Genomic DNA, 26,857 nt, shown 5'->3' with positions numbered 1-26,857 from the left:
AAGGGCTGGAGAGCTGGAAAGTGGTACAATAAAAGTCTGCAGGCAACAGTGAAGCATGGTGGTGGTTCCTTGCAATGAGGGGGCTGCTTATCTGCAAATGGTATTGGGAATTTGGTTAGAATTAATGGAGTCCTCAATGGTGAGAATACAAGAAGATACTTAGGCCTCTTTTCCATGAGCCTTCCGCCTGCTGACCATAGGCACCTTCCAGCTGCAATTTATAGGAAATCTAAAGCGAAAATAAACGTATGAGATAATGACTTGTATGTGTTGTGCAGCTAAGAAATAGAGCATTTGTGCTGTGTCCAGGTGTACCTTAAAGAACAAATGTTTTGAATGCAAAGGATGGTCACACCATATAATGATTTGATTTAGATTTTGCTTCTGTTCATTAACTTTGCATTGTTAATTGATAAAATAATCTATTAACAGTTTGATATGTGAAAGCATCCTTCATTCACAACATTTTTGTGTCTGCTGAATAATTTATGTACATACAGTGGCTTGCAAAAGTATTCGGCCCCCTTGAAGTTTTCCACATTTTGTCACATTACTGCCTCAAACATGAATCAATTTTATTGTAATTTCACATGAAAGTCCACTATAAAGTGGTGTACACATCAGAGAAGTGGAACGAAAATCATACACGATTCCAAACATTTTTTACAAATAAATAACTGCAAAGTGGGGTGTGCGTAATTATTCAGCCCCGAGTCAATACTTTGTAGAACCACCTTTTGCTGCAATTACAGCTGCCAGTCTTTTAGGGTATGTCTCTACCAGCTTTGCACATCTAGAGACTGAAATCCTTACCCATTCATTCTTCTTTGCAAAACAGCTCCAGCTCAGTAAGATTAGATGGACAGCATTTGTGAACAGTAGTTTTCAGATCTTGCCACAGATTTTCGTTTGGATTTAGATCTGGACTTTGACTGGGCCATTCTAACACATGGATATGTTTTGTTTTAAACCATTCCATTGTTGCCCTGGCTTTATATTTAAGGTCGTTGCCCTGCTGAAAGGTGAACCTCCACCCCAGTCTCAAGCCTTTTGCAGACTCCAAGAGTTTTTCTTCCAAGATTGCCCTGTATTTGGCTCCATCCATCTTCCCATCAACTCTGACCAGCTTCCCTGTCCCTGTTGTAGAGAAGCACCCCCAAAACATGATACTGCCACCACCATATTTGACAGTGGGGATGGTGTGTTCAGATTGATGTGCAGTGTTAGTTTTCTGCCACACATAGCGTTTTGCATTTTGGGCAAAACGTTCAGTTTTGGTCTCATCTGACCAGAGCACCTTCTTCCACATGTTTGCTGTGTCCCCCACATGGCTTGTGGCAAACTGCAAACAGGACTTATGCTTTTCTGTTAACAATGGCTTTCTTCTTGCCACTCTTTCATAAACGCCAATTTTGTGCAGTACATGACTAATAGTTGTCCTATGGACAGATTCCCCCACCTGAGCTGTAGATCTCTGCAGTTCGTCCAGAGTCACCATGGGCCTCTTGACTGCATTTCTGATCAGCGCTTTCCTTGTTCGGCCTGTGAGTTTGGGTGGACAGCCTTGTCTTGGTAGGTTTACAGTTGTGCCATACTCCTTCCATTTCTGAATGATCGTGTGAACAGTGCTCCGTGGGATCTTCAAGGCTTTAGAAATCTTTTTGTAGCCTAAGTCTGCTTTAAAATTCTCAATAACGTTATCCCTGACCTGTCTGGTGTGTTCTTTGGACTCCATGGTGTTGTTGCTCCCAATATTATCTTAGACAACCTCTGAAGTCGTCACAGAGCAGCTGTATTTGTACTGGCATTAGATTACATACAGGTGCACTCTATTTAGCCATTAGCACTCATGAGGCAATGTCTATGGGCAGTGACTGCACTCAGAACAAAGGGGACTGAATAATTATGCACACCCCACTTTGCAGTTATTGATTTGTAAAAAAAATGTTTGGAGTCATTTATGATTTTCGTTCCACTTCTCACGTGTACACCACTTTGTATCGGTCTTTCATGTGGAATTCCAATAAAATTGATTTATGTTTGTGGCAGTAATATGACAAAACGTGGAAAACTTCAAGGGGGCAGAATACTTTTGCAAGCCACTGTATGTTTTACTGTGAGATGAGGTTTGGGGAAAGTTTAGTAGGGATTGAGGAAGTGCCTGTCTGTTTTTTTGTTTTTTGGTAGGTTGCAGGGTAGGATGCTGCAGTACTATATACACTGATAAGCCAATACACCCTCCTAAAAATGTGCATTAGTAAGCCATGGACACCCATGAACCTGCCACCATCTCACTGGCTGTCCTTCCTTGGAACAAATTTGACCACGGTATAAGAGGAGCATTTCACTGGACCTTCCTGTTTTTTATACACTGTGATGAAGTCTAGCCATCACAATTTAGCCCTTTTCAGAGTTGCTCAGATCCTAAAGGTGCCCATTAACAGTGTCCTTTTAAGAAACGATCGATCTTCCGATCGGATAATTGCAATCCGTAGGAAACGAGCATGCATAAATCTTCGGTTGGCCTCATAAATGGAATTGAAAATATAAACATCTAAACATTTAAGAAATAATCAATGTAACTCCCTTCACCTGTCAGAGGTTTTAGTACTAGGATCAGTGTATACTTTTGATGGCTCCTTTCGTGAAATGACATCACCTTGGCAGCACATAACCTCTAAGGTGAGATCTCGCTGAGCTAAATATACACACACTAGTGCAGTGCTTGGAGCTGTGCCATCCAAAGGTGCAAATTGGCATAAAAAGTACTAGAGACCTAACAGAATACAGTTCTTTGTTCTTTCACCTTGGCTGTTTATCCCTGCACATCTGAGTGCATGCTGAACCCTTCTGCTCTTTTCTCTATCCTCCACTTTGTACTTTTTTAAAATTCTGTTATTTCTGCACTAGACAGTAGTTTCTAATGGCAAGGCTGCTCAAATCACTAATATAAACTTTTCAGAATTTTTTGTATTTTATGTACCAGTCAACTAATCTAATACCACCTAGAATGTCTGTGTCTGTCCTCCGTGTTTTGGGATCATTGTGAGGCATGATGGACACAATACACAGAAGATGTACTTGTTGGAATGGTTCTAGGGGGCAGAGATTTGTTTTCTCTATGTCTGATGAGACCCATTTAACTATGACATGCTCTGGAGGAGAATTTCTTAGGTGGGCACATTTATGCAGGAAATGTGAGCATCTTGTTGAACTTCTTTAATCTTGTTTCCTTCTGTCTTCTTTCTTCTAAAATTTTGATTGTAAGTTTGCTGCCCCTGTACAATTGCTGGGCACCCCTCGCCACCAATACTCACCGCCACTACCTGCCACAGGACTGTTGACACCTTTACCACCAGAAAGAGACACAGAGAGCCCAATATAGTGTAGTATGTACTGGTAATATGGGTGTGACAAAGTAAGTATTTGATATGACTACTTACAAACCAGAGTTACCATCCAGGCAACCACTGTGTCAGCAGGTGGGGAGATTAGACCTGTCCCCACTCAGGAATAGGAAGTTGCTCTCTGTAGGTTGGAAAAAAGGGGGCAACACCCCTCCACCAAGGGTTGACTTAGATCATGCACAGGAAAACAGAGGCCCAAAAGGATTTACATACTCCAGAAGTGTGGAGTATGTAAATAAATATGTTGTTGAACTCTTATCAACAGTTTATTGTGTCTATCTGGAGGAGGGAAATCCAGCTCGGCCTCCCTCGATTTTTAAATTTTTTATCGACTTTTATCCTTTTGGCACCTCTGTTTGCCTGTACATTTATCACACCATTGTTCTCTGGACTAAAGAGAATCCTGCTTAAAGGATACGTCCAGGCATTTTAAAAAATAAAATTCCACTTATCTGGGGCTTCCTCCAGCCCCTGGCAGCCATCCTGTGCCCTCGCCGCAGCTCCGATGGTTCCCGGTGTCCTCCTCTGCAAAAGCCTCGGCTTTTGGGTCGGCTTCTTGTGCGCTCCACGGTTCGAGTCACGTGGTCTGCCCGACGTCATCAGGACTACTGCGCAGGCACAGTAGTTCTGCACCTACGCAGTACAATACTTATGATGTCTGACAAACCACGTGACCTGCGCCGTGGAGCGCACAAGAAGCCAATCCGGAAGCCGACCTTCTGCAGAGGAGGACACCGGGAGCTGCGGCGAGGGCACAGGATGGCCTGGAGGAAGCCCCAGGTAAGTGGAATTTTATTTTTTAAAATACCTGGAGGATTCAATTGGTCAGTTCAATGGACCAACAAGGTGCTTTTTCTGGGATTCCCTTATTGTACTATTGCAGGTTTTCTAGCAATCCCAGCAAAGCTGGAAGAAATCCAAATTGGTCAGTGCATAGACCAATAGAAATCCCCACCAGCAAATTCAGAGGTGCTTTTGCCGGGTGTTTCCTAGTATAGGAAAACCCTTGTGGGAAAAGTACAATAAGGGAAGCCTATGAAAAAGGATCTTCGAATCTGCCATCATTGTTCCCCACTTGCACATTGAACTAGTGGGATGCAGTGCTGCAGCGGGTAGTGGCGGTGTTGAAATGGCCGGCATTAGTGTGGCAGTAGTACACAAAAGGCGCAGACCGGGCACTGTCTCATTCGCTGGTTTATTGTTTCTATGGAGTACAGCCAATGACATCCATCACATTTATGGCATTAATGCTCTGCACTTTTTGTGTACTCTGGCAAATGTGTTTCTTCACTCTCCTCTGCTCTGTAACCAGGTCCTGCTGGAGCTACTGCTTTAAGGTGAAGGCAGGTTTATATTGTATGGGGGAACTGCCTGACTTTAAAGTCCTGGCCTGTTGTCGAGCGGCACTGTGCTTGCTTGTGTATTTTATTAGTATGGCAGTTGTAGATCTGGGTGAAGGTTGCTTCACAGCTGTGATGTCCTCTGAAGCCAGAATGAAAAGGGACAAGGATGTTGCATCTTGAGAGCCTGGCTTCAAATTGGAGATAGACAGCCTTTTCAATAACTTTCCCCAGAAAGGGGAGGTTGGAGACCGGTCTGTAGCTGTTTAGAGCATCTGGGTCTAAGGATGGTTTCTTGAGTAGCGGTCTGACGATTGTTTCTTTCAGGCAGGTGGGATAGAATCATTACACAGAAAGCTGAATGATTCTAGAGAGCAGAGTTTTGTTTTCTCGATTCCCGATGAGACCCATTTAACTATAACATGCTCTGGAGGAGTGGCTGCATGACTGTGAGGCGCTAGAGATTTTTTCTTTCCCACTTGTTGTGAGTCCAAGTTCTGCAGAGGTGGCTTCATTGCTGCAGCTGCCTATTGGAAAGGAGACTTTACTGTGCTTTAGAAATTGTGGGGAGTACTTGAATTTATGAAGCATGAATTTTGGGAATGTGAGGAGACCATATAAACCTCACATCAGACTGAATATCATGAATATACAGTATTATTATTGTTGCCCTCAGATGAAGAGCCCGCAATCTTAAGAAAAAATCTTCAGGATAGTACTTTGGATAATGCACTTAAATTGAAGAAAAACAAATAATTCATTCTCACAAATATATAGAAGAGTAGATACTATAATGTTAATGGAAAGGATGACTCATACTCTTGATAATACTCTACTTACATTCTGTTGGAAGTGGCAGGAATGGATTGTGTAATGGGATTAAAACAACATTTTTCACAGACATCTATCTGCTAACTAGGAGAGGATTCTAGCTCTGGGAGCTGTGATAGTGGCATATTTCCCATAATCCCTGGCTGGCGGCTAGGGTTTTCTGATTCTGTTGCTAAACTCTTATTCTCTGTATGTGGAACTACAGTATTTTGCAGTTTATTTACTGTTTCATAATGCTGTTACATAAAGCCTGAAAAAAGGTACAAATGTTTTCTTACATCTGGGTAGACACACAGTTGCAGAGCCTCTTCCTGTCTGAAGGTACACACACACACACACACACACACACACACACACACACACACACACACACACCACACACACACACACCACACTCACCACACTCACACACACCACACACACACACACCACACACACACACACACACACACACACACACACACACACACACACACACACACCACACACACACCACACTCACACACACACCACACACACACACACACCACACACACACACACACACACACACACACACACCACACACACACACCACACACACACACCACACACACACACCACACACACACACACACACACACCACACACCACACACCACACACCACACACCACACACACACACACCACACTCACACACACCACACTCACACACACCACACACACACACCACACACCACACACACACACCACACACACACACCACACACACACACACACACACACACACACACACACACACACACACACACACACACACACACACACACACACACACACACACCCACACCCACACTGCTGTCCATATATATTCATACCCCTGGCAAATTTTGACTTAATGTTACTTTTATTCAACCAGCAAGGGGGGGGGGGGGGGGGGGGAGGACGGACATGTTTCTCCGCTTTTATTTACATTTGAGCAAAAAGTGTCCAGTCCGAAATTATTCCTACCCTTCTCAATAATCAATAGAAAAGCCTTTATTGGCTAATGGCTATTACAGCAGTTAAAGCTTCCTATAGACCAGCTATTTGTATGTCTCCACAGGTATATTTGCCCATTCATCTTTAGCAATAAGCTCCAAATCTTTCAGGTTGGATGGTCTTCTTGCCATCACCCTGATCTTTAGCTTCCTCCACAGATTCACAATTGGATTCAAGTCAGGACTCTGGCTGGGCCACTCCAAAACTTTAATGTTGTTGTATGCTAACCATTTCTTCACCACTTTTGCTGTGTGTTTTGGGTCATTGTCATGCTGAAATGTCCACTGGTTCCTAAGGCCAGGTTTCTCTGCAGACTGCCTGATGTTGTCGTTGAGAATCCTCATGTATTGCTCTTTTTTCATGGCACCGTTTACTGTGATTAGGTTCCCTGGTTCATTGGCTGAAAAACACCACCAAAGCATTAGGTTCCCACCACCATGTTTAACAGGGGGGATGGTGTTCGTTGGGTTGAAGGCTTCTTTTTTTACGCCAAATGAAGGAAACGTCATTGCGACCACACAATTCAATTTTTGTTACATCTGATCATAACACAGAAGACCAGAAGTCTTCTTCTTTGTCCAGATGAGCATTTGCAAAGGCCAAGCGAGCTTTTGTGTGCCTTATCTGGAGAAGTGGAACCCAGCACCCACCTTTTGCTGCACACAGGGTAAAAGGACTCGATTCCGAGGGGGACAGTGATACTGTACAGACGTGTTGCTAACCTACAGGCTAGCTATGCATTCTGCCAGGCGGAGGAGGGACGACTGCACAGCAGATGATTGAGAAGCTTTCAGGGCGAGGAGTGAGGAGAGGATTAATGTGGTCGGGTATCATTGTTGCTTAAAGGACCACTATCGCGAAAATCAGTTAAAATCTGACAGAACAGACAGGTTTTGGGCCAGTCCATCTCCTCATGGGGGATTCTCAGGGTTTTCTTTGTTTTCAACAGCATTTCCTGAACAGCAGTTTAACTGCCAAAATAGTAAGATACCAGCCAACCTCCCTAATCACTTGCACACTATTTATCAGTTATACTTTTCAACTGCTGTTCAGGAAATGCTGTTGAAAACAAAGAAAACCCGGAGAATCCCCTATGAGGAGATGGACTGACCCAAAACCTGTCGCCCCTGTCAGATTTTAACTACCTACTTTTTTCGCTATGGAGGTCCTTTTAAGCCCCATCTACACTATACAATTTTTTGTGCGATTCGATTCATAGATTCGATTCAATACAACATGTCTGATCGGGATTCGATTCGATTCAATTTGCCATTGTTTTTCAATGGCAAATTGAATTGAATCCCAATTGGACATGTCAGATTGCATCGAATCTAATCAATGAATCAAATCAGACAAAAAATTGTATGGTGTAGTTGGGGCTTAAGATCCATCATCACGATATATAAGTCATTTTGGGCCTGATGCACGAAAGGTCGGCACTTTAGCAGTCCTAATGTCAGGGGAGCACCGCTCGTTACTTTATTAGCGCATCGTGTGTTACCGGGGTAATGTGCCCACTGCTATGGTAATGCATGTTATGCCGCACATTACCATAGCAACATGACTCTAATTGTGTAACATGCAGTGCTCCCCTGGTGTTAGGGCTAGGAAATTTGCTGTACACTGCCTGAGCACAGCAACATTACTGACCTTTCTTGCAGTAGGCCCTTTGTAACTTAACCTGCAATTATTACAATGACATACCTGTAATTACTCTGGTGTTGTCCCTGCTCTTTTTTTGGGGATGTCTCTAGATGCAGCTTAGTGAGTGACTGTCAAGGCTGCTTTGCATTGTTGTGTCACCTGTTACTCAAACAGGAGTGATTATATATATACTAGTGACTTAGCCCGTTTAAAAATGGGCTAGGTCTGTCATTAATACCGCCACGCCCATCTCGCACGCGCACTCGCCGCGCGTGCCTGCCCGACGCACAGGCACGTACGCCCCTTCTGGCCCCGTCCTCCTCCGGCTCTCTGCAGTGTCTCTGCCTCTGTCCCTGCACATGCGCAGTGCAAAAAAGCACTGACACAGGGACGGACGCAGGGACATTAGGGTTTTATTATATAGATTATATGTGTATACACATAAGTGGGATCTATCTGCCCAGTGGAATAAATGTGTCATTGCAGTAAATCAAAACCAGTACAGCTAAAGGGATTGGAAGGACCAGTAAATTTTACTTTCTGCTAGGGGCGTAACTAGAAATCACTGGGCCCCCTGCGAAACTTTGGATGGGGCCCCCTCCACCCCTCCCCCATGCCACATTTGTTTATAGGTAAACTGAGAACCAATGTTATTCAATTGGCTAATGCACACTTTAATGTGTTTTCCCCATGCAGATAAAGACAGCTATGAAGCACTGCAGGCATTTTCTTTATCAATTACATTAGCTTCTGTGATAGAACAAGCATGTTTTCACACATACAGACACACATGGGGTGCCGAAAACACATACAGAAAATCAACAGATGAGTGCTCCCAGCCTCAGCTTATTACACTCACTCTGTCCACCTCTGATGGAGCAGAACTGGCCCTGTAGACTTCTCCAACATCATTAGGGAGGGGTAGAGAGACTGGGGGCTGGGCGCTGCTGTACACAAGAGCCTGCTGCACACTGAATAGGGACTGGCTACAAATCTTTGTCTACAAAACTTTGTATGATTCCTTATCAGTGGCTGAGCAGATGCAGTCATTGGAACTATTGTGCAGAGAACAGAAAGCTTTTTCTCTCCGTGCCCTTAGTTGTTAGTCTCTCCCCACTGGGCCCCCTGGGGCTTCTTGATCCCCCTGCGGCTGCATCCCTTGCAGGGACTATTGTTACGCCCCTGCTTTCTGCTTCATGCAGACTTTTGCACCAATGAGACAGAAAGAAGAGAATTCTTGGTATCTTTTAAACCAAGCTAGATAAGGTTGCCATGGTTTCCAGAAAATGTCCTAAAGCCGTTATAGCAGCTCCAGAGGGGAGTTCAAAGATATCTAATGGTTAAAAATTGACTTGTACAGTGACAATGGAGTATATGCAATAAACTGTGAGAATTAAATGCATAAAGTCTTACTACACGATGAGTAGAGCAGAATGCAATACATTACTCATTGTGCGGTAAGAGTGTTCTCGTAATTCTGCTTAACGCAGTTTATTGCATACACACCACTATGTATTAAACAGATTTTTCAGCTCCTCTTTAGCTCAATGACCTTTCTTGTTTCCTTACAGTGTTGTCTTCCCTCCCAGCACTGGCTCTTGCACCCAGCACCCCCACTAAGGAGCCCCCACCAGCTGTTGTCAATGGACTAGAGGTGTCAGAACAGCAGAGGCCCTGGCTGTATCTAGAAGACATGGTGAATTCCTTGCTCAGCACTGCCCAGCAGCTAAAACACTTTATAGAACAGACCAAAAATGAGGCAGCTGCCGCCTCTGACAGGAAAGAGGTAAGACTGAAACCAGAGCATCTTAATAAATGAACATATAGAAGCCTGGCTTATGGCTTTCCTCTGGGCACCTTAGTTTCTGCCATCACCTCAAAAACATATTGGTAGGTTGATTGGCATGTGACCAAACTGGCCATAGAGTGGCCATAGAGAGTGACCATAGAGTGTGGGGGTAGGGGTATGGGCACGGATCAGGTGATTTGGGTGCGAGGATCAGCAGGAATCTAATAAGCGCCTGGACAAAGTATCGGTAATCGGGTGCCAAGACGGTGAGTTGGACCCTGATGTGGCACTAGTAACCTATTGGCTACGGAAGTAGCCGGTCGGATACTAGACAGGGAAGGAATAAAGGGGGACGATTGTTTATTTGGTTGACAATCAGCTACAATAGCGGTTGTTTCTGTGCCAGAGAGGGAGATAGTGTTAGGCACTTGGAGGGGTGTTAGTGTTAGGCACTTGGATGAGGGTTTATTGTTAGGCATTAGGTTGGGTGATAGTTTTAGGCATTCGGAGGGGAGGGTCCAAGTGGGAATGGCTGCCGGGTAGTGCATAGTAAAATATACATTGGTAATGTAAATTATTAATATTTTTACAAGTTGGACCACCCAGTGCCCAACTCATGTGGCAGCATTACTATATATACTCATATGTGTATGTGTGCTCCTTTAGGAGATAGAGAGAGGTTGGAATGGTTATTTATATTCAGTGTGTGGCCATCCTGCAAACATGGCTATATTCAGTACCTGTACAAAGTATTTTCTCTGTGTAATCATATCGCTGGATTTGTGGTTTTATGAAATCAGCTCTGAAACAGTTAATTGCTAAATAGTTTGCTGTTTGCAGTTTTCTCTCCTACATCTAATTGGAGAATTTTTCTCACCAATAGGAGAGCAGCTTTTATACTGTGGAGATTTTGTAGCCAATGGGCTTGATTCACAAAAGAGTGCTAACTGTTAGCATGGGCGTTTCACGCGAATTTTCGCATTGCGCGTGATCGCGAATTTCCGTGCGAAACGATAAAGTTTTGCGTGCAAACGTGAATTCTCACGCAAAAACAATATTGATTTCGTGGCAAAATTCGCGTTTGCGCTCGAAAACGTTACGTTTCGCACGAAAATGCGTGATTGCGTGCAATGCAAAAATTCGTGCGAAAACACCTGTGCCAACAGTTAGCACTCTTTTGTGAGTCAAGCCCAATGAGAGAAAGTCTGAGTCTTAGCTCTAAGAGGAAGAAATGTTCCAGAAGGGGAGTTTTAGTGATCTGGGAGCAGAAAGAACTGATAGAGATCTGAAGAGGAGAGCGTTAAGATCGTTCAGAAACAGCCTTGTCAGTCTGCCGACAGACTGAACACACGCTGTACTGTCTGCTGAAAACCCGCCCAGCGGGAGGTGCCGATGGACCCGTCGTTGGCTGCAGTCAGGCGTGTGTACGAGCCTTTACTCAGAGTTGCTGAGCTATCTGTGAGGTAAAAATCCTTTTTTCACTGGCAGCAGTGACTGCATCCTTTCTGAGTAGAATTGTGGCAGACAGATTACTTCACATGGCTGCTTCATTCTGCCTCATCTGAAGGAACTGTAAGCAAGCTACTTGACTGGCTGATAGTGAATCCAGTTTATTGGTATATTTATCTGCCTGCATAGCAGCTCCTGCAGATTCACAAAGCCAGCTTTGAGTGAATGATTCCTGTTGGATTGTGACTTTCACATGGTCAGGCCCCCCAAGGTCTTATACAACGCAGTTCCAGTTACGGCTAGAGTCAGAAACTGTCATATTGGCCTAACAATCTGCTCTGAGGTGTCTAGGCCTATCAGAAGAGGATCATTCACATATAGTTAATAATCCAGCCTTGTCCTTGTGACATCTTTCTGCTGCTGCTCTCCTGAGTGAAGCTCCTTGTTCATTACAAAAACTGTTTTATATATGAGCTCCAACTGCCAGCATACTACTTAAGAGACTCTGTAACAAAATGTTGAGCCTTATTTCTTCTATCCTATATGTTCCTATAGCTGTTCTAATGTACTCTGTCTTACTGCAGCCTTTCCTATTTGCACATTGGCTGTATTATCTCTGTTATATTATCTAATCTTCTCTCCTATGTCGGCTCTGTCGGGCTGAGGCAGTCAGGCTAGAATGTGCTGTGGTGCTTGTGATTGGATATAAGCTATACACACCCTCTCCGGGCCCCCTGCACACTCTGTATGACTCACACACTGAGCTACTCTCAGCTTATCACTTGCTACGTCTTTTGTTTGTAAACATTGCATAAAATGGCAATTACAAGCCAGGATTGCAGCAAGGAGTGGCAGAAACAGCACAGAGGGGCCCAGGAGAACATAATGAATAGAATGGTATGCTTTTTGCTGTAAGAATTTTACAGTACAGATTCTCTTTAGATTAACATTGGCCAATGTTTAGGGAAATTAGCTTAAATGTTTATCTGAGTTTGATTATAACAGACTGTTTATACATTTGTCATTTAAAGTGCACTTAATAATTTACTGTGATTTTTGGGATTTGACATCTCTGGATTTTCTGATGCTTCCTTGGGCCAAACCCTTTCCAGAGACTTTGAAGGTGTAATTCTCTATTGCATTATTCCATTATTGCCATAACTGTGAATTCAGATACTGTGACCTATCTGTTAGAACATATTGCTAGAAGGTAAACTGTTAATTTTATCTTTATTACTGGGTCTCCAGATCCAATAAAATTGCTTAGTATTATATTGCTGGTTTATGTGTATCACTGGAGGTTGCGGGTGCCACCAGAGGTGGACAAGAGCAGAACCCATCTAACACGGCTACACCTACAGGGTACGCTAGTGAAACTGCTGTATAATACAGTATATCCATGCTATATACTCTGTATATAGTTCATCATTCATAAACATTCACGAAGGACACATTTTCAAAAGTAAAAGTGCTGCAGCAAATAGAGACTTCTCCTCAATACAAATGGCCACTGAGTTGCTGATCATTTTGGCTTGCATGCAGTTAATGCAAATTGTATGAGGCTCGGATTTTGGACAGTCAAAGCTGTCAAGAATGACATTTGATAAACAAATATGCAAGCTGCTTACAGTTCTCATCAATGTGAATGCAAGCCAGAATTATTAGCATTGTCTTGACCATCTCCACTCCTCAAGGCAAAACTCCTCCACTGAGTAGAGATGGGAAGTTTGGATCTTTTCAATGATCCGGATGATTTGAATCGGATCATTGAAAAGATCCGGATCTTTGATCCGAATCTCGGATCATTTTACTAAGGAAGCATTCGGGGGTGAAATGACTAGCAGGACAGGAGAAGGGGAGGGGGGTGGACACACAGAGAAGGGGAGAAGATGGACAGAGGGCAGGGAGTGGACAGAGAACGGAGGAGGGACGAGCAGAGAGCAGAAATGTTTTCTTGCACACAATACCCACATGCTGCAATCATATGCTTTACATGTATTTAACCTATATGCTCATCTGTGTACTTTGAATGCAAACGTCGCACAGTGAAAGAAAGCATTCCCCAAAGCATTCCCAGAAGTAAAGTGCAGCTGTTTAGAGCAGTGCAGGAGGATCGTATTGCGCTGCAATCACAGTGCCTGCAAAGTTACTGAGCTGTGCTGAGCCAAAAGCTTCCAATTTGTTCACTGTGCACAACTACGGAACAGACAGCCTATAATCAGCAGCACGTTATAGCCAGTATGTGTGCTCTACACATATCTGGCAATGGCACCCATGTCCCCTCTCTCTCATCTACCTGTCTCCCTGTCTCATCCAACAGAGCGATCCATCTCCGCTCTGCTTCCAGGAACCCGCTGCCCGCTGAGAGGGGGCGTGTCGCTCCTGGCCCCGCCCCTTTTGCGATCCGAATCACTAATTTTGATGATTCGGATGATTCGACTCACAAAATAGATTCGGATCAAAGATCCGAATCGTTCATAATCCGGACAACACTACCACTGAGTGATCTAAAAAGGCATTCACTGGCTTCAAAAACCATTTGCCACACTCACCACACCTCACACGCCCTCATCCTGGGCATTTTCTTTCCTCTGGGATGCTGGGGGTTTTTATGACAATAATAACAATAACAATAATATTTTTATAGCGCTTTTCTCCCTGGGGACTCAAAGCGCTGTGACCCTGCATTATGCAGTCTCAAAGGCTCAGGAAAAGAGGTGAGTTTTTAGCCTTCTTTTAAAGCTGTTTTTATGGTAGTTTAGGGTGAATTGTGATCGCTGGAGCAGTGGGGACCGAGAGGGAGTTTACCTCATCGCACTAGAGCGAGAAGGTGACCAGGCATCAGGGGGATGGGCAGGGCCAGCGTTAGTGTGCATACTGTAGCTCCACCCCATTGCACGTGCGTCAGTGTAATTACGTGGCACAGCCAGGTGTCAGAGGGGATCAAAGTGTCTGACACTGATCCACATAGGGTGACGCCGTACCGGACTAAATCTGGCAATGTTGACCCTAGTGAAGAGCCCAAATGTGCCCACGTAATAATGAAATTACCTGGCGAAGCAGCAGAGGATGGGGCCAGTGATCAAAGTGATTGAATTAGTCTATAACATGTTATTCCTGTGTTGAACTATGTACGACATTGGACCTATGCTGGAAAAGGCCAATGTCGGACAATATTTGTTATTTGGGAAAGGTGTTGTGTAATTATGTTATGGGGGTGGACACTACCTGTTTCTCTGCTATTACAGTGGACATGCTGCATAATTTTTTTTTTTTTGTAGCACATCTGACTAATTATACTATTTTTATTTGGGGAACCAGCAGCATTATGTTATTATTATTAATTGTGTTATTTGGGGATATGCAGCCCAGTTATGCTATTTATTATCTCTCATAATCGCTGTCAATACAGCAGTTATGGCATTATTTATTGTCTTTGGTTAATGGGGGCTTCCGACCCACAGTTTTAATGGGGGCCCAGTGATTTATAGCTATGCCCCTGCATGAATGTACAAGATGGAGTCACAATAATTCATATGACTGGCTGAATCTAGCAACCATTTTGCCTTACTTCACCCCTCCGAATACCCATGACAAAGGTCAGCGAGATGATCTGTAATTAAATCTTTAATCCTCTTATGAGACAGACAGGTTCCAGAGCGACTGAGACCTGCTGTAAATCCATGATGTTTGAAGATATTGTTTCCTATATACTGTCCTCCTTCCAAGCCAGAGCTTTCTCTCAATGTAGGTGTTGGCCCATATTACTAAGTGTAGTTGATGAGCTCGCTAGATCGATTGCTAATGTCTGGCTTTATGACAGTATGTGGGAGTTGGGGTATGCATATTCTTCCAGGTGGATCAATCAATCTACGTGAGGACTTAAAGTGAGCCTGAGGTGTTATTAATTTAGCATCTGGAAAAGGATTATGTGCACTTTGAACCTACCAGTGATGTATTGACTTGAGGCTGATTAATAAACCTCAATATCATGCAGTTTTTTTTTTGTCAAAATTCTGATCAGGTATGCTGGTAATGTTAAATGGGAGGGAGGAGAAGTGGCTGGGAATTGATACAGGCATGCAGTAGCTTTGTATTGCATCAATCAGTAGAAAGCTAATGAGGTCAGGGTTTCTGCAAGGGTCAGATTTCTGAAAGGTCCGGGCCTTGGGCGGCTGCAGCCCTAGGGGTTACCTGAACATGAAAGAAGGGTTGCAACTACGGATGATCAATGAAATGCAAATTTCAGAGATTATGCAAATTTATGCAGCTTTTTTTGCAAATATATGCTTGAAAATGGACCAATCATGTCCCGCTCAGGTTTAAATTGATTGGTCCATGTTCGAGCTGTATATATTTGCATAAAAATGTGCATAGATTTGCATAAATTTAGAAATATTTGCATCTCATTGATCATCCCTAGTTACTACATATGGTTCATGTGAAGCCCTCCAAAATAATATCTTCACCAAATTTATGTCAGGGTCACTAGTGGCAACAATATGTGTCTTTTATTTTTTAAAAGACCCCGTAGTATTTGGAGAAAACTGATTTTAAAATTATGACGAAAACGTTTTTTTACCCTGTGCAGCGTCACTTTGCATTGGTTCAGTGCTTACTAGCTCTCACATATTTTTTATCTAGAAAATATATTTTTTAAAATTTTAAGTGACAATACACATCTTTAAGTAGTGACTGGATAGGGTACTGGTTAAGGGCACTGCCTCTGACACAGCCGACCTGGATTCAGATCTCGACTCTTCCTGTTCAGTAAGCTTGCACCTATTCAGTAGGAGATCTTGGGCAAGACTCCCTAATATTGCTACTGCCTACTGACTGTGCCCTAGTGGTTGCAGTTCTGCTGCTTTGAGTCCACCAGGAGAAAAGCGCAATATAAATGTTCAGTGTCTTGTCTTGTTTATCTTTAGCAATTTAAAAAAAATGGCCAACATAGGGTTCTCCTTACAATTACAGCGAACCCCCTCCATGCAGGCTGGCATTACACAAGAAATTTGGAGACTGCCAATGTGGGGCTACCCCAACTCTAAAGCAATACCAGCCCAGATGGATCATGGGATTTGGCTGGAGGTCAGGTGGTAAAGGTTATAAACAAGGGGTTCATCCCTAACTTCGTTGCCCAGGGAGAGGTAGGTGTAATTTATTGAGGAGGTAGGAGTGACTTATGGTGGTATCTGAAAGCCCCTCCCAGATTCACTGGCCTCATGTCTTATCCAATGCTGAGAGATTCACTGGGATTTCTATCCTGACAGGTCCCTTTTAACCTAATTCATCCCATGAATCTGTATTCTCTTACAGTTCCCAAGTCACTTGTTCCAGCAGACTGAGGAAATGGATGGCAAGCATGAGATCCTGCTAAGGGTAACGCTTCTCTTTCTCTTCTGTTGCGTCGTTTCACCCGTCTCTAGAGAATAGCGCTTTCTGTAGTGAAATAATGTATACTGCAAGTTGCTGCTCTGTAGCAGGACCTGTGTTCTGCGCTGTGACGTCTGCTTGTTCTATATACGTGGCTATTGCATCTCTGCAGAAGAATTACATGGTAAAACACACGTTTCTGAATATTAATATCCAGGTGGAGGTGTCCTATATATAATGTACATTCCCACTCAAAGCGCTTGACGTGTGACAGATTTATGAATGTATCGTTAAAGCAGAGTCACACCCCCCTCCCCTCTCACTCTGCATCTCATTAACTCGCTATTTTCAGGAATGTTTGCTTCTCCAGCTTCACACTCTCTCCTCCATATCCTGTGTGCTGGATGCATTTTCTTCATCATTGTTTATTTGTAAATTGTCTGCCTTACCGGCTTACATCCTAACTGTGTCTCTGTAACTGCAAGCACAAGTGTTATTCATGTATATCACGTCCCATTTATAGTCTATGTGAATCTTGCTGCTTTTACACCTTTCTTTCTTCATGCATGGTGAACTTCTGCTACAAATTCAGAATGCAATTATCCAGCACCACTAATTTTTCCTATACCATACATTAAAGTGCACCTGTTAAAGTGTAGTAATCAATGCAGCAAATGATGCCCAATCGATTGATTTCTGGCTGAAATAGATCGAATTGGTCGATCCTGTTATACGGAATATACAGCTCGATTGGCAATAGGTCGGGTGTGTGGCCATATTGGCGTTCGATTACAGGACGGCCGACGTGCAGTGTTGGCAGCAGAGCTTGCACTCGCCTCCCCCCCATTGCGTCTTCTTTACATCCCTGCCAGGCGCTCCACACTGTCTCTTCTCTCCCGGGGTGCCTGTGTCACGTGACAAATACTAGAGGCCGAATACAGATTCCACTAGTGGTCACATAAGGTACATGCCACTTTGCCTCTAGAGTTTGGTCTCTAGTGTTCAGCACCCCCGGGAGAGAAGAGACAGTTATGTGGGTTGAAAAAAATGTCCATCAAGTTTAATCAGAACTTTTTTTCATGAAACTGATTATATGTACCATGCCCTGCAAATAGTCAAGGGAAGTCATGAATTACAGTTGTATTTGTGAATGTGCTCTGTAGAAACCAGCAGCGCACTACAATAACAATATTTTCCATGGAATTGTCCTGCATGAAAAGAATAAAGCTTGAGGCTGCTGAATTATTGGCTGATATTGAATGGTGCAGGAAAATGACTGATATCTGGCAGATACCAGTTGTATTCCTGATCTACCACAAATCTAAAGATGCCCATACATCTACTGATTTTGCAGCCCGATCGACCATCCTATTCGATAATTTTCTCAAATGAAAAATCAATGCTGCAAGATGTCTGCCTGATCAATGATATGATCAATTAAACTAAAACAGGGTCAAATGCGTTGATCGGTCACGCGGAAAAGCGCTTGATTGGGTACATGGCGGTAATGGCACTTGATATTGTGACCACCTACGAACATGATGGACCTCTGGCCACTGTCCCCCCTAGTGTAAATTGTTACCCCTGGTGCCTGTGCAGTGTAAAATCTCACCTGTCCTGCTGTCACCCTCGTGGGGCGCCAGGCATACCGCCGGGATAGATGAGATTTTACACTGCAAGGGCACCGGGGGGAGGAACACTTAGATTTGGGTGGCTGGCAGCGGAAGTGGTGTCACTAGGCCAATTCCTGATAGATTAAAGGCTTAAATCTATTGTGAATCATTCTGTGGTGTATGAGCAGGCAACAGATCATTCTTTAATCATATTCGATCAGAGAGAGATCAGTCTTATGGTCGATCTACTCATACATTACTAGATGTATGGCCACCTTACAGCTAAGTTCACACTGGGGCATTGCATTGTGCACCCTGTAAAACAGGATTGCAATGGAGAGGAGAAGCTGATGTGATGCAATGCACGGAGTACATAAAAAATATGCTTAACCGCAACTGTACACACACATATCATCTGATAACCTGTGCTGATATGAATGTACCATCGCATTTGCTATGCAGTCATATTTTGTGATGCATTGTGTGAAAGGAGCCAGATAATGTGTGGGTACCACTAACTCACTAGTTAGATTTTTATTGCTGTTTTTGTCTCTGTTGACAAAACTTTTCTCACTAATAGTGAGGAGACAAAGACCAGTAAAAATCTGATAGAACTGTCTGGAGGGTGATTGTAAATTGTGCTGCAGAGATAATGGTTTGGTGCACTCTAGGCACTATTATGACAGTGAGACCTTCTTACACTTTTCTGATCTTCTCCGTGTTTAGCAGTCCTGCGTTAACTGCGGCAGAGAAGCTCTTAGTGAATGTACGGGCTGCCACAAGGTCAATTACTGCTCCATCTTCTGCCAGCGCAAGGTAAGGCTGTGATAATACAGCTATCTGTGAGCATAGCTGCTGGTAAGAGCGTTAGTTAAAGAGAACCTGAGATGAGAAGCATCTCAGGATCCATACTTAACTGGGGCTTCCTTAAGCCCCCTTGAGACCGTTCGTCCCTTGCCGTCTCCCCCGTGGCTCCGGTCCCCCGCAATAGTGCCCGAAAGCCTGGCCTAGTCATGCTTCATCGTGCATGCGCGGCCCGGCCCCTGGGAGTGTTCTGCACCTGCGCAGTACTACTGCTCAAGCACAGAACACTCCCAGTCGCGGGAGCAAGATGGGGCAAGATGGCTGGGCTGTGCATGCGTGATGAAGCGCAACTTGGCCAGGCTTTCGGGCTGAATTGCGGGGGACCGGAGCCACCCAGGTAGACGTCGAGGGACGAGCGGCCTTAAGGAGGTCCTAGGTAAGTATGTTACCTGAAAAGGCTTCTTCTCTCAGGCACACTTTAAGATGGTAGTAGGGGAAAAAATTAAGACATTACAAAGTGAGAAATAAAAAAACTGAAGATAGATCACAAATTGATTGATACTCGCCATGTAATTTGTTCAGGTTGTTTGATTCTCTGTGAGCCCGCAGGTCAGTATCTTTACTGCTGGCAGGCATGGAAAAAAAATGGGCATCACGAACTGTCCTTATCTATAACAAATCCACTAACAATGGCATAGGCTCAAGGGTGTTTTTTTTTTGTTAATATATATATGCACAGAGGGAGATACTGCATCCTTGGCAGTTAGCAACAGCTGCTATTTCCCACAACGCAATGAGGTTCACAGACAGGGGTTTCACCGCAATATAAGCCACACAGACATCCCTGATGATCTATTTGAGAAAAGTTATAGATTTCTTGTGGGAAAGGGGGTATTGCCTACTGATTGGGATAACGTTCAATTATGCATTACATTTCATTTTTAAGCTGTGGACAGACATTACAGTTCTGACAGCCAATAGGTTTGTTTGTAGTCATTACAACTGCCAGTTGATGTCTGTACAACAATCACTCCAAGCCTTCTGTGCAACCCAACACATGGGTGCCAAGCAGCTGGCTGCAGCTGAGTGTTACACTTTTCCCCAGATGCTTCTGTAAGTAATTCCACAGTAAAATCAGTGAAAGATGATTTCCCTTCAATAGCTTGTTCAGTATTAGCATTTAAACTGCACATCTGAAAAGCTCATCCTGTTTGCTGTAAAATCTCTGGACATTCACCTTAAAAAGAGGAAAATTATGAATTAGAAAATTTACAGACCACAAATAAGAAAACAGGCTGCAGGAAAGTACTTGAAGGACCCCTGTCATGAAAAATTGCAATGTTTGCAATACATACATGTAAAATAAACATTTCTCTCAGGGCCAGTTCACACTGGGTGCTTTGGTAGCGTTTTGCTGATCACCGGCGATCATCAAAAAGCTGTTTTTTTCACTGTACAGGAAAGCGATTTAGGAGTGATTGCATTTTGTGATTCTATAACATTGAAATGCAATCACTCCAAAAATACTGCATGCACCATCAGCAAATCACTGGCGATCACTACAGTGTGAGTACTACCATTGACTTGCATTAGCAGCAGCATTTTGCTGATCGCCGGTGATCAGCAAATCGCTGAAAAATCGCCCAGTGTGAACTAGCCCTCAGAGTAAAATGCACTGTAAATGAACATTTTACCATATTGCTGTCACTTACAATAGGTAGTAAAAAGCTGACAGATACAACAGATTTTAGACTAGGCCATCTCCTCATGAGGGATTCTTATTTACGTTATTCTTTACAAAAGCACACCCTGGAAAGGATCCATACAAACCTTGTCAGACAGCTTCCCTACTCTGTTGAACACTATTCTGGCAGTTGGACTGAGCAACTGCTGTTCAGTAAGCGCTTTTCTAAGTAAAGAAAACCCAGATAATCCCCATGAGGAGAAGGGCTAGTCTAAAACCTGCCAGACTCTGTTTTTACAATCATCTGTAAGTGACAGCAACATGGGAAAATGTAATAAATAGTTGATTTTTCTCTGGGAGAAATGTACATTCATATGTATGAATTTTACATTTCACACTTTTTTTTTGCAATAGTGGTCAATTGAAGAGGAATTGTAATGAAAATAAATTAATAAAATTACTTTTTTTTTTTTTTTTTTTTTTAAACATTATTCATTTTGTAAATTATTTGTTAGTGTTTGCCCTTTGTACAATCTTTCCTCATCTCCATTTAAACTCTGAAAGTTATCACTGGTATCACATCTTTAGTTCTGCCAGATGCATCTCTGCGGAATGTTTGTTTACTGAGAGTTCTGAAGCCAGTGGAAAATATAACTTGTCTCCCATAATGCTCTAGGAGGAGAGTTCTGCATAGCTAAACAGCCTAGATTAAACATGACTGGGAGGGCAAGATTTCATACCAATATACAGCAATATATACATATAGAAGGTGATTCTGATGCTGAAAACAGGAAAATTACTGTAAAAATGGGTATGGGAATAATTGACTGCATTCTAGTACATGTCACTACACTGCTTCTTTAACCACTTCCCGACCGCCTAACGCACAGAGGCGGCCGGGAAGTGGAGCCCTTAAGGACCGGCTCACCCACAGAGGCGGCGGTCCATTTAAGGGCATGGGCGGAACGATCGCGTCATCCGTGACGCGATCCTCCGCCGGTGCCTGTCACCGCTCGCCCGCCGCAACATCCCGCCGGCTATACGGAAGCGCCGGCGGGATGTTAACCCCGCGATCGCCGCATACAAAGTGTATAATACACTTTGTAATGTTTACAAAGTGTATTATACCTAGTCTGCACCAAGCACACTGATTTTTCCCCCCCCTGCCCCAGATCGCCCACAGCACCCCTCAGACCCCCCCCCTGCCCACCCCCCAGACCCCTGTTTGCACCCAATCACCCCCCCTAATCACCCATCAATCACTCCCTGTCACTATCTGTCAACGCTATTTTTTTTTTATCTCCCCCCCTGCCCACTGCCCCCTCCTGATCACCCCCCACCCCTCAGATTCTCCCCAGACCCCCCCCCCCCCCCTGTGTACTGTATGCATCTATCCCCCCTGATCACCTGTCAATCACCCATCAATCACCCCCTGTCACTGCCACCCATCAATCAGCCCCTAACCTGCCCCTTGCGGGCAATCTGATCACCCACCCACACCAATAGATCGCCCGCAGATCCGACATCAGATCACCACCCAAACGCAGTGTTTACATCTATTGTCTCCTCTAAACACCCACTAATTACCCATCAATCACCCCCTATCACCACCTGTCACTGTTACCCATCAGATCAGACCCTAATCTGCCCCTTGCGGGCACCCAATCACCCGCCTACACGCTCAGATTGCCCTCAGACCCCCCCTTATCAATTCGCCAGTGCATTAGTTACATCTGTTCTTCCCTGTAATAACCCACTGATCACCTGTCAATCACCTGTCAATCACCCATCAATCACCCCCTGTCACTGCCACCCATCAATCACCCCCTGGCACTGCCACCCATCAATCACCCCCTGTCACTGCCACTCATCAATCAGCCCCTAACCTGCTCCTTGCGGGCAATCTGATCACCCACCCACACCAATAGTTCGCCCGCAGATCCAACGTCAGATCACCTCCCAAGGGCAGTGTTTATATCTGTTCTCTACCCTAAACACCCACTAATTACCCATCAATCACCCCCTGTCACTGCTACCTATCAGATTAGACCCCTATCTGCCCCTAGGGCACTCAATCACCCGCCCACACCCTCAGAATGCCCTCAGGCCCCAGCCCTGATCACCTCGCCAGTGCATTGCTTGCATCTATTCCCCCCTCTAATCACACCTTGAGACACCCGTCAATCACCTCCTGTCACCCCCTAGCACACCTACCCATCAGATCAGGCCCTAATTTGCCCCGTGTGGGCTCCTGATCACTCAGCCAAACCCTCAGATCCCCCTCAGACCCCCTTCCGATCACCTCCCCAGTGCATTTATTGCATCTATTTTCCCCTCTAACCACCCCCTGAGACACCCATCAATCACCTCCTGTCACCCCCCTAGCACTCCTATCCATCAGATCAGGCCCAATACAACCTGTCATCTAAAAGGCCACCCTGCATATGACCGGTTCCACAAGATTCGCCCCCTCATAGACCACCTGTCATCAAAATTTGCAGATGCTTATACCCCTGAACAGTCATTTTGAGACATTTGGTTTCCAGACTACTCACGGTTTTGGGCCCGTAAAATGCCAGGGCGGTATAGGAACCCCAGAAACGGACCCCATTTTAGAAAAAAGACACCCCAATGTATTCTGTTAGGTGTATGACGAGTTCATAGAAGATTTTATTTTTTGTCAAAAGTTAGCGGAAATAGATTTTTTTTTTTTTTCACAAAGTGTCATTTTTCACTAACTTGTGACAAAAAATAAAATCTTCTATGAACTCGCCATACACCTAACGGAATACCTTGGGGTGTCTTCTTTCTAAAATGGGGTCACTTGTGGGGTTCCTATACTGCCCTGGCATTTTAGGGGCCCTAAACCGTGAGGAGTAGTCTAGAAAACAAATGCCTCAAAATGACCCGTGATTAGGACGTTGGGCCCCTTAGCGCACCTAGGCTGCAAAAAAGTGTCACATATGTGGTATCGCCGTACTCAGGAGAAGTAGTATAATGTGTTTTGGGGTGTATTTTTACACATACCCATGCTGGGTGGGAGAAATCTCTCTGTAAATGGACAATTGTGTGTAAAAAAAATCAAACAATTGTCATTTACAGAGGTATTTTTTCCACCCAGCATGGGTATGTGTAAAAATACACCCCAAAACACATTATACTACATCTCCCGAGTACGGCGATACCACATGATTGGCACTTTTTTGCAGCCTAACTGCGCTAAGGGGCCCAAAGTCCAATGAGTACCTTTAGGATTTCACAGGTCATTTTTGTTTCAAGACTACTCCTCACGGTTTAGGGCCCCTAAAATGCCAAGGCAGTATAGGAACCCCACAAATGACCCCATTCTAGAAAGAAGACACCCAAACGTATTCTGTTAGGAGACTGGTGAGTTCATAGAAGATTTTATTTTTTGTCACAAGTTAGCGAAAAATGACACTTTGTGAAAAAAAACAATTAAAATCAATTTCCGCTAACTTGTGACAAAAAAATAAAAACTTCTATGAACTCACCATACTCCTAACGGAATACCTTGGGGTGTCTTCTTTCTAAAATGGGGTCATTAGTGGGGTTCCTATACTGCCCTGGCATTTTAGGGGCCCTAAACCGTGAGGAGTAGTCTTGAAACAAAAATGACCTGTGAAATCCTAAAGGTACTCATTGGACTTTGGGCCCCTTAGCGCAGTTAGGCTGCAAAAAAGTGCCAATCATGTGGTATCGCCGTACTCGGGAGATGTAGTATAATGTGTTTTGGGGTGTATTTTTACACATACCCATGCTGGGTGGGAGAAATACCTCTGTAAATGACAATCTTTTGATTTTTTTACACACAATTGTCCATTTACAGAGTTATTTCTCCCACCCAGCATGGGTATGTGTAAAAATACACCCCAAAACACATTGTACTACTTCTCCCGAGTACGGCGATACCACATGTGTGGCACTTTTTTGCACCCTAACTGCGCTAAAGGGCCCAAAGTCCAATGAGTACCTTTAGGATTTCACAGGTCATTTTGAGAAATTTCGTTTCAAGACTACTCCTCACGGGCTTACTTGTGACAAAAAATAATATCTTCTATGAACTCACTATGCCTCTCAGTGAATACTTTGGGATGTCTTCTTTCCAAAATGGGGTCATTTGGGGGGTATTTATACTATCCTGGAATTCTAGCCCCTCATGAAACATGACAGGGGGTCAGAAAAGTCATAGATGCTTGAAAATGGGAAAATTCACTTTTTGCACCATAGTTTGTAAACGCTATAACTTTTACCCAAACCAATAAATATACACTGAATGGGGTTTTTTTTATCCAAAACATGTTTGTCCACATTTTTCGCGCTGCATGTATACAGAAATTTTACTTTATTTGAAAAATGTCAGCACAGAAAGTTAAAAAAATCATTTTTTTGCCAAAATTCATGTCTTTTTTGATGAATATAATAAAAAGTAAAAACCGCAGGAGCAATCTAATAGCACCAAAAGAAACCTTTATTAGTGACAAGAAAAGGAGCCAAAATTTATTTAGGTGGTAGGTTGTATGAGCGAGCAATAAACCGTGAAAGCTGCAGTGGTCTGAATGGAAAAAAAGTGGCCGGTCCTTAAGGGGTAGAAAGCCCTAGGTCCTCAAGTGGTTAACCTCATCAATATACAGTATATTAACCCTCCTGGCGGTTTGTCAAAATCCGCCAGGGGGCAGCAAATACGTTTTTTTTTTTTTTTTTTTTTTTTCTTCCTGTAGCGAGACGAGGTCTCGCTACATGATAGCCGCTGCTCAGCGGCATCCCCCCAGCCCCTCCGATCGCCGCCGGCGATCGGAGATCAAGAGATCCCGTTCAAAGAACGGGATCTCCTGGAGGGCTTCCCCCGTCGCCATGGCAACGGGGCGGGATGACGTCACCGACGTTATCGACGTCGTGACGTCATAGGGGACTTCGATCCACCCCACAGCGCTGCCTGGCACTGATTGGCCAGGCAGCGCACGGGGTCTGGGGGGGGCGGCTGCGGCTACGCGTATAGCGGCGGATCGGCGGGTAGCGGCGCAGATCGGGCACTGCACGCAGCTAGCAAAGTGCTAGCTGCGTGCAGCAAAAAAAAAATTATGCAAATCGGGCCAGCGGGGCCTGAGCGGTGCCTCCCGGCGGCATAGCCCGTGCTCAGCACGGGCTTACCGCCAGGGAGGTTAACAGCATTTAATGTATTAAACACAAGCTTTCTTTTAACGTATTAAAGTGGAACTGAAGCATTCTAAAAATCCTATTTTTATTTGATATTTATCATCTGCAATACAACCAGTGCTAAAACTCTGCATCCCTGCGGCAGAACGCTGTCATTAAACCCCCCAAATCCCCGGGTCAAAATGTGGGGAGCCTTCCTGATAAAGGCAGAGCTTAGCGCTGTAGCTCTGCCTCTACTCGCGTCATTCCCCGCTGATCGCCACTAGAGCGCACTCAGTAGGCAGTAGCAGTGTTAGGGAGTCTTGCCCAAGAAACTCCTTGCTGAATAGGTGCTGGCTTACTGAACAGGAAGAGAGTAAAGTTTTACGCGCGCAAACCGCTGCACGCGGCTGATCGCGTGATAACTGCTATGATAGCAGTTATCACGCTTTTGTGAACCAAGTCCAAGGTGTGAACATATAACCTAAGAGAAAACGTAGGAGAAAAAGTGAACTGAATAAGGGACAAAATCCAGATGTTACATTTTGTATAAATGGGGTCCTTTAAAATTAAAAATGTTGAAGTAGCAGAGTGGAATGAAGTAACCTTGTGTGGAACTGCTGCTTGATTCTGTATCATCATACTGTTCATCCCGCAAAGGGAGGGGAAAAGACTGAGCTCTGGGAGGAGATTTCAGCATATAGCTGTGATGTGGCTTTTGAAGGGGCTTCCTGGACAGGTAGTTTGTAA

At 44.1% G+C, this 26,857-nt stretch overlaps 1 protein-coding gene across 2 annotated transcripts in view; it reads left to right on the top strand.

Annotated features, from left to right (window-relative positions):
* Positions 1-26,857, top strand: part of DEAF1 (DEAF1 transcription factor) — a 72,199-nt gene that overhangs the window by 39,128 nt on the left and 6,214 nt on the right. For both annotated transcript variants that reach the window (XM_068261307.1, XM_068261308.1), the window contains 3 exons: positions 9,813-10,027; positions 16,796-16,858; positions 19,192-19,281. In XM_068261307.1, the coding sequence (XP_068117408.1) occupies positions 9,813-10,027; positions 16,796-16,858; positions 19,192-19,281 (368 nt within the window). The remainder of the gene's footprint in view (positions 1-9,812; positions 10,028-16,795; positions 16,859-19,191; positions 19,282-26,857) is intronic.

This window comes from Hyperolius riggenbachi, chromosome 11, assembly GCF_040937935.1.
Source record: "Hyperolius riggenbachi isolate aHypRig1 chromosome 11, aHypRig1.pri, whole genome shotgun sequence".
Lineage (NCBI taxonomy): Eukaryota > Metazoa > Chordata > Amphibia > Anura > Hyperoliidae > Hyperolius > Hyperolius riggenbachi.
The sequence above is the reverse complement of the archived record's forward strand: the minus strand, read 5'-3'. Positions and strand labels throughout refer to the sequence as shown.